Genomic DNA, 13,716 nt, shown 5'->3' on the forward strand with positions numbered 1-13,716 from the left:
TTGTTACATTGACCGTCACGGGCAAAACTCCGCACAGGTCTCTGATAGTTGCGAAAACCGTTTGAAATGAACTCGCTCTGTTTTTCATGTTTTTAAGGAGGTGAAAATCAGGTACAGTGGCTTTAATTGGCCTTGACCCGCGCTGACCTCTTCTCACCAGCAGGAGGTCTTATTAGCCTTAGCACATCTGCACCACGGCGACCCCCTGCTGGCTCAATGTGACATGTTTATCGGTCTGTATAAACCCGAATGGTCCCACTAGGGTAGACTAATCTGGTAAGTATTGACTGCGCAGAGAGAACAAAGGTGTATACACAAATAAAGAGGAGCCAAATAAAACTCACACATATTTAATTGGGTTAAAGGGGTCCCTAAAGAAATGTTCAGTTAAAATGGGGGTGTGGTGAAGCACTGTAAAATAGCTCTGTTGGATAGGGGGAACAGATTTTCAAAATAACTGGGACATCCTCGGTTTGGGTTGAAATGAGTGCGTAATTAAAGAAAATTGTTATGCACTCGGCACTAATGTGAGTCTCTTTCATCTTTCTATTGTGACTCCCTGTGACTTTGGAAAATAAATAATGAGTATTTAATTACAATATATTTTTATTTTAGTTTATTCGTTTTTAAATGTTATTCTAAATTTGTAGATAATGATATTTTTGTAGCATTCAAATAAAATGTTTTTCATTTTTTGGCCGCTCAAAACATGCATGAAAGCCACTAATGTGCGACACCTGGCACAAATCTGGCAACCTGGATTTACGAGGTCCTACGCCAGCCGCATCATTTATTGAGCTTTTCGACCCCTGGTAGGTAAATGATGGAAAAAAATGCACGTTAAGAAAAAGTTTCTGAAGAAAACTTTAAGAACGTTTCATGCTATGTGGACAGATTAATTTGCTTCACGACTGATGAGACTGGCTTACACATGATAAAATGATGCTGGAACACAGAAGCAGCAGTTTTGGTTCACTGCAGGTAAATAATTTAAGTTTGTATTTTTATTTCCTACTGGAGGACTCAAATAGACATTGAATAACAATGTGTTTAATGAAGCTTTGCGCACATTTGTTTACATTTTACAGAAACAAAACTTAAAACCACATGTCTAATTTGCATAAACTTTAAGTGCGCTTTTTGTCGCTGATGTGGTTCAGCTTGTGTCAGACTAAAGGACACGACTCAGTAGAATATGGCTACGTTCAGACTGCAGCCTGAAGTGACCCAAATCCGATTTTTTGGCTTCTATATGACCTGTATCTGATCTTTTCATGACTGAACGACACAGATCCGATTTTTTCAAACGCGACCCAGGACACTTGGATATGTGCTCCTGAAACCGATACATATCTGATCTTTTGACATGTGACTTCAGTCTGAACGGCCAAAGCGCATTCATCCACCTACATGTTATCAACAAGCCACAAACGTGACTATTCTGCTCTGAAGTAGGCGAAAATTGTTAATGAACTCCGTGTCACTGAAGTGAAGCACATTGCCACTCACCACTCTTGGCTACGTCTCTACATCCACACGTTCCTTTCAACGGACGTCGCTGCCACTGTCCCACAAAACACCACGGCCAAAAACCTCGTCCTTCTCCTCCTCAATCTCTTCTTTAAAACAAGTAAGTTGTTCCTTTTTCTGGCTCCAGTACGAGAGGAACTTTATAAATCTCCAGGTGCTCAATGCTCGCGTCCATGTTTGGACAACTTCCGTAAACACAGAGCACGCTCGCTGCAGTTGATCAGTTGTCATCGTGTCCTCCAGTGCACACGCGGGACACTTTCGGGCCGTTTAACATTCACACAGGGGATCACATACAAGTCGCATTTAATTGGAAATGAATGAAAATTGGAAAGAAAAACATTGGATTTCACAAAAAAAATCGGAATTGAGCGTTAAGCCCTGCCGTCTGAACGTAACCTAAGAGTGTTCTTTCTGTGACAGAGGACGTGCTGCTGATGTGGAGTCTGTTCTGTGCTTCTGTCGCGTTGGAGATGGTTCATGTGAAACTTTTCAGAAAGTATAAATCTGCAGGTCATAGACTGTATATATATGAATGGACAAATATTCTCTGTAGCATTTCATTAATTTCATAAATGCAGCACACTATAGTCTTTTAAATAGAGCATACAGGTAAAAAAAAAAAAAAAAAAAAAAAAAGATATGCAGTGTTATCCTCATTTTAGAGTCAAAAGGGTTTTGTGGCTCTGGGTGTTTTTCTGTTCTGTGGGAAATGCTCCAAATGGCTCCAAAGTATTTAAGGTTGCCGACCTCTGGTATAGACACATTTTCTTAGCTTTTTGGTCATTTTTATGCATTTTTTCTGTATTTTACCTAAAAATGACACTGTATGCTTCTCTGTACTATTAGCAGGGATAAAATTGGTCAAAAATAGGTGACACCTGGGACATTTTTTGTATAATACTGGGACAAATCCCTGGTTTTAGATAAATCTGCTGGGACAGAGGACACAAGGCTCAAAACCGGGAAATGTCCAGGGTAAACAAGAACATCTGGTCACTCTACTGTTGGATTTAAAATAAATCAAAATAAAATAAATAAAACGGAGAAGTACTTGTCAACAGCATCTTCATTAGGCAGATTAAAAGTAAATGACTCTTGTGAACTTTTAGCCATGTTATAATGCTGTTACCTCCTCAAAAACATACCAGGAGTTGTGTTTTGTTTTGTTCATATGTGTTGCATCCTTTTATCATTATTAGTCTGTCTACATCTCCAAAGCTCAAAATGCTCTGTTCCACCTTGTGATGTCATGAAGCTCCTTTTACCTTCAGTTCAGTAGAGATTGGCAATTCCACAGCTGAAAGTATCCAAATGATTCTATTGAAGGTCTATGGCAGGGGTCTCCAAACTTTTTCTTCTTGTGAGCTGCTTTTTGTAAAATGAAAATGCCAGAGAGCTACTCATTTTAGCAGTCACTAGAAATTGAGTAAATATAAGAGCCATGGCAAGTGGTAGATGAGGTGCATTTAGATCAGGCGTGGGCAATTATTTTTTCCATGACGCTACATGAGAAACAGAAAATATTGTGGAGGGCCGGGCCAAAATGCACAAGTCAATTCAGCATGATATTAATTGTATTTCTTTATAAAAAGCAGTAAATAGCATTGTTTTGATGAGCTGCTCAGACTGGTAAGAGTTTATGTTATGACTAAGCAATGAAAAAGTGAGGTTGCCTTACAAAAAATGTCATTTAAAACACCTCTAAAATAAAAGCAATGCAGCTTTAGTCCAAGTAAAATGATAAAACGTGTTTATTTTTTAATTCCAGATAAGCTTACATGGGACGGTCAGAGTCAATCAAAGGGCCCTGGAGCTGTACAAAGCCCAGGTCTGAGTTAGATGCTTATAAAACATAACCCATTATCCAGTTATTAGTGCACAAATTATAGTCAGGCTGACACCCCCTAGTGCCTCCACTCAATTTCATTTGTCTCCAGTGACACTGTCAGGAATCAGAATACACTAGACAGTTCGCAAAAACCCCAGAAGTGTGAGTTCGGGCACCAGCCAATCAGAGAAGAGCCATATATTCAGTGGTGTCAACGATTCCCAAGATCAAGAATTTAAAGCCGAAACAAAGAGAATGTTTGGTGAATTTTATCAAGGTAAAAGACGTTATTGCTCTTCTTCCTACAGGATTTGGCGCACTGCATACGTCACGACCAAATAGCAGCGATATGTTAAATAAAAAAAGTACCCGCGTACCGTCGAGCGAACGAATTCTAATGCTGCGAGGTCAGACGGTTTCCACGAAGTTAAATCGGCCGGTGAATCAGGCTAACAAATATGACATCTATTAAATGTCACCTATTAAAATAGGCATTTAATCAGTCAAATTTGAGTTATTCAGCGAAATATGTATAATTCAGAAATCCCTTGGCGAGCTACTTGGACGTTCCCGAGCTACAGTTTGGAAACCTCTGGTGTATGGAGTTTAAAAACACAGCTTGAGAGAAGACCTCAAGCCTAACTTCGCAGGTTTTCTGTGTTAAACGTGTGAAAGAAACAAAACACAACTCCAGGTCTGAAACATTATTATAAAATAGATCGGAAAATAGTGTAATATGGGTTCTTTAAGATCTGATGCACGGGACAAAATGTACAAAAGTAAAACGCACGAAGAGCAGAGATGCAGAAAAGAAGAGACGTGTGAATGCCTCTGTAGCGCCGTTGCACTATTTTGTGTAGATATGAAACGAAAGCGCCGGCGTGATTCAGCTGGAGGCGAGGAGGGGGAGGGGCCAACGAGACGAGAAGAAGAACAGAGCAGAGGAGGGAGGGGCTAATCCCAAGTGAAGAAAAGACACAGAGAAAGAGAGCGAGAGAGAGAGGTGTGCGTGATGGAATGACATCTGCCGCTGCCGTTGCCATGACGACCCCTCTCCTCTCAGCATCCTCCTCTTTATACTAAGGGTGACTTACATAAACCGTGGCTCTGTGTGCAGGGCTACAAGGTGCATTGTGTAACTTTTCTGGTGGAGAGTCCTTCAAATGCTTTTCTCCGTGGACGTGTTATTGATTTGTCTGAAATGTTTCACAGTACGACACTAAACCTTTCTATCTTCAAGCAGACCGAACCAAACCAAGTTACAGGTCAGATCTGTGGAGAGGCGACCCCCGGTCACAGTCAGAATGCCTGTTTCTCTAGGTATTTTTGAGCTATAAAACCACCTGCAATTGAATGAATGTAAGGTAGAACTGTTTAATGTCATACTGTGGAACATTCCAAGCAGAGCAATGACATAGAAATGACCTAGTGTCTTTTTTTTAATTCAGTGACTCTGGGTGGGGGTGTTACATTTGGGCACTTTTTGGTTTTCCCTGCTTTCTTTTTATTGTTTATATTTTTTGTAGCATTTCTGCCTAGTTTTGTTCTTATAAGTTAATTATGTTTTTGTAGTTTTTTTGTACTCATTTCCGGCAGGAGGCCTCAAATGCGCGAGCCCGTCGCTCTCTCTCGCTCTCTCCTCCTCGTCCGCCGCCGCAGGTACCGGAGCGCGCACGCCTTGCGCTGGGAGACGCCCTGCTGGCTCCCCTGCTTCATCGTTTTGGTAGCTTTTGTTAGCCGTTAGCCTTTTGTTTGACCTGGTGGGACCGGCTGTCCTGTTTTCGCTTTTCCGTTGAGTTTAGGTTGTTGGGTTTTTTTTGTCGTTAGTTACGGGTGCTGGCACCGGCTCCTACGGCCCTGTATAGGGTTGGCCCGGTGTCGCACCCTTTTGTTCTGTTTGGTCGGCTCACCAGGTCCACCTTTCATTTGTTACTTTGTTTTTTGGGCACGGGAGGTGTTTTAGCGTTTTTAAAGTAAATTAAAATTAACTTAAAAATAAAAACATCTTTTACTTTTGTAACCTTTTCGCCTCCTGTGTCCTCATTAATATGTTTGACCCACCCGAGTCGTAACATATTTTGGGCCTATTTATATGCGAACCAACCACGCCCCAAAACAGACACAATTAATACACGCAATGGGATGTGCAAAGGGGCGCCAGCACGTAACACCTAGAAACAAGAAGGTGACAAACCCTCAATCAAAAAGTTACACAGTGCACCTTTAGGTCATGTTATAATGTTGTTACCTCATCAAAAACATACCTGGAGTTGTGTTTTGTTTCAGATCAGATCGCTCCAACTCCCACCACCAGAAAAATTCCATAGTGCCTCTTTAAGAACGTAACATGACAGACACTAACTTCATGCATCTACTGTATTTTTCAGACTATAAGTTGCACTTTTTGGGGGAAATTGATTTTATAAAATCAGAGACTAGAAATTGAAATTTCGTCTTGAACGTCACAATATAGTAATAACAATAGAAGAGAGAACAACAGACTGTTAACCTCACATATGAACAGTTCTGCAGATAAATATAAAATAAACAACAGAACAAAACAAGTTTACCAAACTCTCCATCTCACTCCAAATCACTAAATCCATTCAATTCTCCATTCTCGGTGTCACTTCCGAACAACTCCACGACCTCCAGAGGTAAACAGAGCGCCGCTTCCTCTTCTAAATTAAAAATTTTCAGTGGTACAGAAGTAATTGTGCGATCGACTGACATGATACAAGACAGGACAGAGGCTCTTTCTGCAGGAGACATGCACAGTAGAGTGGAGTGACAGTGGTACAGGAGTAATAGAAGCAGCAGACACTGACACACAAGCCTAGAGCCTCTCACAGCTGTCAGTGTGAAACTTTTAATGTATAAGTCGGACTGGAGTAGAAGTCACAAGAAACACACAAACCATGAAAAAAGTGCGACTTACAGTCCGAAAAATATGGTATATTTTCTCGAGATACAGTACAAACATGTCTGGAGTTGTGTTTTGTTTCATTCACACATTTAACACACAAACCCTTTCAAACTGTCCCAACCTTGTGATGTCATGTAGTAATACAGACAGTGCTCCAATGTGTTTTTAAACGCCACACACCTTCACTAGAATAATTTGTATTTGCATTTCACCCCTGGAATTGCCAATCTGTCTTTACTGAACTAAACATAAAAGGTAGGTGTCCACTTGAAAACTATTATTACATGACATCACAAGGTGGAACTGAGCATTTTGAGGTTTGGACATGCAGACAGTAATGATAAAGGAAATTTGTGAATGAAACAAAACAACTTCAGGTATGTTTCTGATGAGGTAACAACATTCTAACATGGATTAAAGCTCACGAGAGTCAATTTTGCATAATATAGAACCTTTAAAGTATTTCTTTAGAGTAGGTCTCAGCCAGATCTGAAGCAGGTCCAAACGAGGTCCAAACCAGAGCCAAAGATAAAAGACAACTTGGTAATGTTTTGATGAGGGAACAACGAAAATAAACCAGTTTATTTACCCGATTCTAAAATATTCCGATGACGTATTTGCTGCATCGAAAAAGTTTCATTTCTCCCCGTGGTGTGTGGAGTGAGTGCGCGTTGCCATGGCAGCAGTACAGTCTGGTTAAACCCGAGATCGATGGTGCCATAAGAAACCGCCGCGAGTGTGTAGACAAAGCCCATCTGTGCGAGAGGTTTTTGGCCCTGGGCAGACGCCGTAGTGTGGCCGGGGCTCAGATGTGTCACATGTGTCTGCGGCCACGCTCACACATGAACGCACTGATGTGACCGCTGATGGAGATACAGAGGAAGTGGACCGTAAAGGAGGAGTCACTCAATGTTTCTGAAGTCTGGCTGCGTCTCTTTTCTCTTTCCTCGCTTCCTTCTCCTTGATTCTGCAGAAAATGGGTGAGGAAGTCCCGCCCACAGAGGAGACACAGCGAGGAGAAAGAATATAAACTCCTCACTGAGACCGATAAAGTTTGATTTTTTTATCTGATGTCTGCTCCTGAAGCCTCCCTCAGGTTTATTCCATCTGTGGTTTTCTTTGGGACACCCTTTAATTTGATTGACAGCTGAAAAATGGAGGATCAAGGAGAGGAATCAAGGCAGAAGGAAGTGAGGAAAGAGAAATGAGACACGGCCTGTATGTCCTTTGTGGTGGTGGCCAATAAAAATAAATAGTATCAAATAAAATTGTGATGTGACTGTTTGGCAGAAGATGTTTTTGTCTTTTTTATGATCATGGGTCAATTTTTATGATTCTTACTAAGCCCTGATGAAGACGAGGGTTATGGTCAAAACATAATAATAATAAAATAAAGGTCTTTTAACTTTACTTCTCCTTGTGCAGCTTTTATGTTTGTGGAGTGCCTGGATTTCGTTTTGTCTAAGTTTTGAGCCTTGTTCTTTTCCAAGAGCATGACTGGAATATTTATAGCACACAGCCACATTTTTGTTTTCCTAAGATTTTTTAATGCAATGTTTTTGTTAAAGTGGAACTAAACCAACCCTGTGTCAACTTTTATGCTGATGAATTGTGTATATGGTGTTTTAAGAGTACTGTCTGCTCCTAGACCTTTTTAGTCAATTTTAGTGCAACATACGCAACAAAAACTGGAGGGTTAAAATTTCAGGGTAAATATTTCAGAGTTGTTTTTCATACAAAAAGTGTTATTTTATCTATTTGAAAGTTAAATGAGGGTTTGAGTTGGGGTTATTTGCCAGAGTTGATATGTTTGAAGTTAATTCAACTTCCCTTAGTGTTGATTCAACTTCCCTTTGGCTGCGTTTATATGATGACGGTCTGAAGAGAAGACGCAAAAGTGATGTCTTATCTTCACTTTTTATTCCGTGTTTAGACAAGCGTTTTCGTGAGGAAATCTGCGTGTATACGGTGATGCAAAAGTGTGTGGAATTGGATTGGGTATGCATGCCAGGTTTCTGTGTACTGTATGTATGTGACATAAACATGTACGCGACGTGAGCAGATCTGTCCAGAGTTTTGCGTCTTGGGCAGTGTAGATGGAAACACTACGGCGGAGCATGTTCAACTTTTCCACTCTGGAGGGTGGGTTCAGATTTTTGCGTTTTTAAGCCCCTAAAACTCAGTCACCGTCTAAACAAAAGGCACTTCCGATAAAATATTTTGTCATTTTCACCTTCAAGCGTTCTCGTGTAAACAGGCCTTTAGTGTTAATTTGGCACCTCCCACCCACCGCTTCAAACTCCCACCAGAGAAGACCAGTTTGAACCAATTTTGTACAGAATTTCATCTTAAATTAACTAAAATAAAGTGTAAAAATAAAACACCTCTGTGTGTTGTTTAGTCAAATCAGGATAACCCTACAAAGTGTTATATGTTTACTCTGAAAATGTTAATATAACTCTTGATTTCAGGGTTAAACTGGAACTTTGGTCCAGTGTTAGTTAATTAACATTTCCAAAATGTTAAATTAACTCTAGAACAGATTGGACTCATATAAACTCTGAGAAAATGTTCAAACTGATTCTGTGAAAGTCAATCAATTTTAACACTCCATGGTTTTGCTGTGTAGGTAGATTTACAGCTTCTTTTTTAAAAAACTTAGTGAGTGCTGCCTCCAGTGGCCATTGTAGTTTCAAGTACTACATGACATCACATAAAACTGCCTTGATTAAAGCCAGGTGTCTCACTAAAATGCAGTGTTTTCAAGTTTTTTTTAAAGTTTTTTATTTTTTGGTGGAGGGTGACATGTATAATTTTATTTTCTAGTTGGACAAGGGTAACAGATACAAATGCACCAAACCAAGTCATAATTATAAACATACAAAAACCTGTCATATGTACTTTTTTACATTTTACCCTCAATAAATTCATAAAACCTGGTCCTGACCTCCTCTGTCTTGTGCTGTGTTGCAGGTGTAACATCCAGGACTACATGTGGAACAAAGGAGCGCGCTGTGAGTCTGTGGTCACTGAGTTCCAGGTGCTGTGTTTGGCTGTGGGGGCCTCCGCTGTGGTGCTGCTGCTGCTCTTCATGATCATCGTGTGCTTCGCCAAAAGACTGCACCTGCTCAAGACCGAGAACAACAAGCTCCGGAGACGCAGGTCAGACTCACAGATACTGCTTCAATCAGGCTCGAAAATCATCAGTATGAAATCATTTTAATTCTGATGTTTTATTCATTGTGGGGAGACAGTGAGTCAGTGGTTAGATGAGACACGAGACTGGATCTACGAAGACAGGACAAGATTGTGACTTTATTTACTATTGTGCAATCCACTTCCCAATTCTCTTCTTACCGTTTTTTTTTATTTTGCTTCATTTAATAATTTTGCTGTAGCATTTCTTTTTATGACTACAGCTTCTCAAAAAATGTATCTCACCAGTACTTAACTTTTTATCCAATCCAAAAGTAAAACAAACAAACAAAAAAACATAGGAAAAAATCTCACACAAGATCATTTTCGGCATTTGTACACAATCATATTTTCGTTTCGCAAGATCTTGTGGTACTAGATCTTGTCCCATCTCTAGTGGTCTTCCCAGCACTCACACACTCACCGCTTTCATACCCAGAAAGGTGACTGGTCAGAGGGGCCAATGGCACAGACTGGCAGCTTATCTTCCATCAGTCTGCCCCAGGACAGCCATGGCTAAAGTAGTAGCTTACTACTTTGAGACGCTTCGATGAGCCTGTAAAGTCCAATGTAAGTATATTAAGGCATTAGGAACACTCTCGGATCTGAACGGTCAATACCTAAACCCCAGGACCTGCAGCCAAACATGAATCAGGGTTAGAGCAGCCTTTACAGCTCAGGGAGGAAAATCTTGAGGTTCTGAAGTCCTCTATATAGAGCTTACAGCATTGGCCTGGTTATTGTACCGTAATTTCCAGACTATTGAGCACACCTGAATATAAACCACATCGACTGAATTTGTGTACATACATAGGCAGCATTTGTCTATAAGCCGCAGGTGTCCACTTTATCACCTCTGAAAGCTTTTCTAATCTTTTTGCGTTGAGTCAGTTCGTCACTCTGCCGTCGCCAACGTCTCACCGTCGACTCACTGATGCCGAGCTCACGTGCAGCAGCTCGATTTTCTTTTTTCACAGCCACATCACTTGCTGTTAACTTAAAAGCCGCATCATCTGGATTTCTTCGTGTGTTTTCCATGAGGATGGTGTGTGCATGAAGCGCAAAATAACTGTTCATAACACAATCAAACCAGCATCTTCCTCTGCAATGGCACATCATCTCTTCACCTGTTCGTCTTTCTCTCGCACCCCCATCACTTGATGCTCTACTACATATGTCTCCTGCAGAAAGTGTCCTGTCTGGTATTGTGTCAGTATCTTGTGGGATTTTCAGCAGATTTCAGGTTCTCCTAGGGGCGGGGATAGGTGTATCAGGTATGAGTGGATGTCTGGCTGCTGAAGTTTGAGACGTTTCTTTTCGTCATTTAAGCACTCACCTGCATTTAACACATACAGGTCATTAAGATGTTTCTCCCTCACTAATGTTCATTTAGCATCATAACTTATTTTATCACACGGTGTAAACTGTTTTAATGTTCTGACAACAGTGCAACTTCATGTTAAGGGCACAGACAGTGGAGCTTTCTGCACTCAGGCTGCGTGCATCTACTGTGAAGATAAACCCTCCAGTCGCAGGCTTCAAAGTGTGTGAAAAAAGTTGCAGCTTAAAGTCTGGAAATTACGGTAGTTGATTTTTTAAAAAACAGTAAGAACTCAGGCTTCTTATGCTACCTGCTACCAGATTTTCTTCAGAATTGACAAAGAATCACAACCTCTATCAAGATTTACTCAAATGACCCTTAAACATTCTAATATATATAAAACATATATAAAAAATGGACATCAAACCAACTCCACCAACTTCAAACATCACATTTCTCTCCATAAAGCACTATGTAAACGGGCCTGTATATTATCTTAATGCATAGTTATCAGCACGGCCTTATTGCCCACATTACAGAGCTCTTAGCTGGAGGGGCCCTGAGTCTGTGGGTGGTAAAGTGCTCCATTGTGAGGTATTGAGCTGCTGTTAATGCACTGGACTGCGGCGTTTATTGATAATGTTAATATGGATCCTGCTCTGTCCAAAGTGTGGCCAGTGGCAAATACACTGGAACATAATGGGAACAGCTTAACCACAGATAAAGCCTTTCCAACAATGGACTTCTGCTCGTCTGTCTGTCCCTGGAGAGAGCTTAAAGGGCCCATATGACACTGTTTTCTGATGTATGTTATCATGCTGTTTCATCATCAAAAACAGACCTGGAGTTGTGTTTTGTTTCATTTATACTGTACATGTTTAACACACAAACCTTTCTCTCAAACTATAAACACTTTGCTCCACCTTGTGATGTCATATACACTCTTTGGCAAGTTACTTCATTTATGACTTGTTACTGTCATTTCAAAGTAATTTGTTACATTACAATATTACTGCATTTAAAATGTAAGACATTACATTACTATTGCAGCACTTTTAAGTTACTCTCACCAAAACTGTGCGAAGACTGTGCCAAACTTTTGCGCCGTATATTGACTGAACCAGGACTAAACCAAGACGAAACTAAACCAGGACAATACCTGGTCTAAACCAGGTGTAAAACAGGACTAAACCAGGTCTAAACCAGGTGTAAAACAGGACTAAACCAGGTCTAAACCAGGACTAAACCAGGTCTAAACCAGGACTAAACCAGGTCTAAACCAGGACTAAACCAGGTCTAAACCAGGTCTAAACCAGGTCTAAACCAGGTCTAAACCAGGACTAAACCAGGACGAACCCTGGACTAATCTTGGACTGGGAATTGGAATCTAGGATATCACGGCAAATTTGTATGAAGAAAAATTAAAAACCAACCACTTCAATCCAGGTTAAAAAAGCATTGTGACGCGCCTCACTGCCATTTGTACTGAGTAAAAAAAAAATTTTCACCCTGTAATGCCACATTACTGCATTCCATTCACCTTATGGTTTGGGATTATATTTTTTTAACATTCAAAATCCTGTCAGTGCATTTATTGTCGTCTCTTTTAAACAAAAGGAGCAGATGTTCGGAGATAATCAGAATAGCCTCATGAGAACTTATCAGAACGCTGTAGTTGCGTGAAATCGATACTAAAATTCCATGACTTTTCTAAAACTTTCAATAAATTTACAAAATTCCATGACTTTTCTAGGCCTGGAAAATAACATTTTCAGTTTCCATGACTTTTCCAGGATTTCCGTGACAGTGGAAATCATATGTACCCAGTGCGCTCGGAGTTGTGTGTCAGTGGGTAATGATGAAAACTGGGGCATAGTTGTAATTATTGATTAACCAAACATAATGGAACAATACAATAACATGGAGTTGAAGAAAACTGGGACATTTTCTCATTTTTCTTAGATTTTGTCAGACTTACTTACTGCAAACAGTCACAAAATGGTTTGTGGCGTGAGCGTGAATAGAGCCTATTAGATGATTTCAGCCCTGGAATTTCCCGTCTCTACTGAACAAAATATAAAAAGTAACATGCGGAAGTTCACTCGAAAACTACCGATTCATGACATTACTAGTTGGAACTGAGCATTCTGAGCATTGGAGATGCAGACTCAAACATGTGTAAATGAAACAAAACATGACTCCAGGTTGGTTTTTGATGAGGTAACAGCATTATGACATGACTTAAAGCTTCACAAGAGTCCATTTTGAGTAATATAGGACCTTTGTCAACCCAGACGTAGACTCTCAGACTGTAAGAAAATTGCTACCTGAACATCTCACCATAAAAGTCTGACCTGCCTCCTGCTTTTATGGGCGATCTAGAAAGTTGTGGAGAAGTTCCTGAACGCAGGCTTTGTTTTCTGTCCAAAGTGAATGATTGTGGTTGTACTGTATATATATGGCAGAGTGAGATCCATTTTCACGGTAGACTGAAAGCGAGTGTCCTCTCAGTGCACATGAAAGGCTGCAGCTGCGTTGGGGGTTGCGTTGAGCTAGCCGTGTGTTAGCCTCCGCCATCTCCATGGTAACGGAGCAGCGGTGGATGAGTCGAGGCGTGGGCTCCATGCAAATGTGATCGAGTTAGACACACAGAAGAGATTGCAGGAGGACTAACTAGCGTGCAGCTTAAGTCACGGCCGGGTATACATTAGGGATGTAAATATAACCGAAATATCGTGATATCGTATCGACAAAGGTCTCACAATGATATCATGGACTATCGAATTACAAGTCTCTTTGCTTCAGTCAATAGTTACAGTGCAGCACTATAGCTCAAAAACTGAGGGAACTACATAGACCATGATTCTTTGCTTCGTTTTCATTGTAATGCATGAAGAAATAACCAAACCATAC

The 13,716-nt window shown here is 40.6% G+C and overlaps 1 protein-coding gene across 1 annotated transcript in view; it reads left to right on the forward strand.

Moving 5' to 3' along the window:
* Positions 1–13,716, forward strand: part of cspg5a (chondroitin sulfate proteoglycan 5a) — a 94,164-nt gene that overhangs the window by 53,819 nt on the left and 26,629 nt on the right. The window contains exons 3-4 of the mRNA XM_020935790.2: positions 9,261–9,449; positions 10,374–10,376. Coding sequence (XP_020791449.1) covers positions 9,261–9,449; positions 10,374–10,376 — 192 coding nt within the window. The remainder of the gene's footprint in view (positions 1–9,260; positions 9,450–10,373; positions 10,377–13,716) is intronic.

The sequence above is a fragment of the Boleophthalmus pectinirostris genome, unplaced genomic scaffold (genome assembly GCF_026225935.1).
Source record: "Boleophthalmus pectinirostris isolate CB_2022bp ecotype Guang Dong unplaced genomic scaffold, ASM2622593v1 HiC_scaffold_6, whole genome shotgun sequence".
Lineage (NCBI taxonomy): Eukaryota > Metazoa > Chordata > Actinopteri > Gobiiformes > Gobiidae > Boleophthalmus > Boleophthalmus pectinirostris.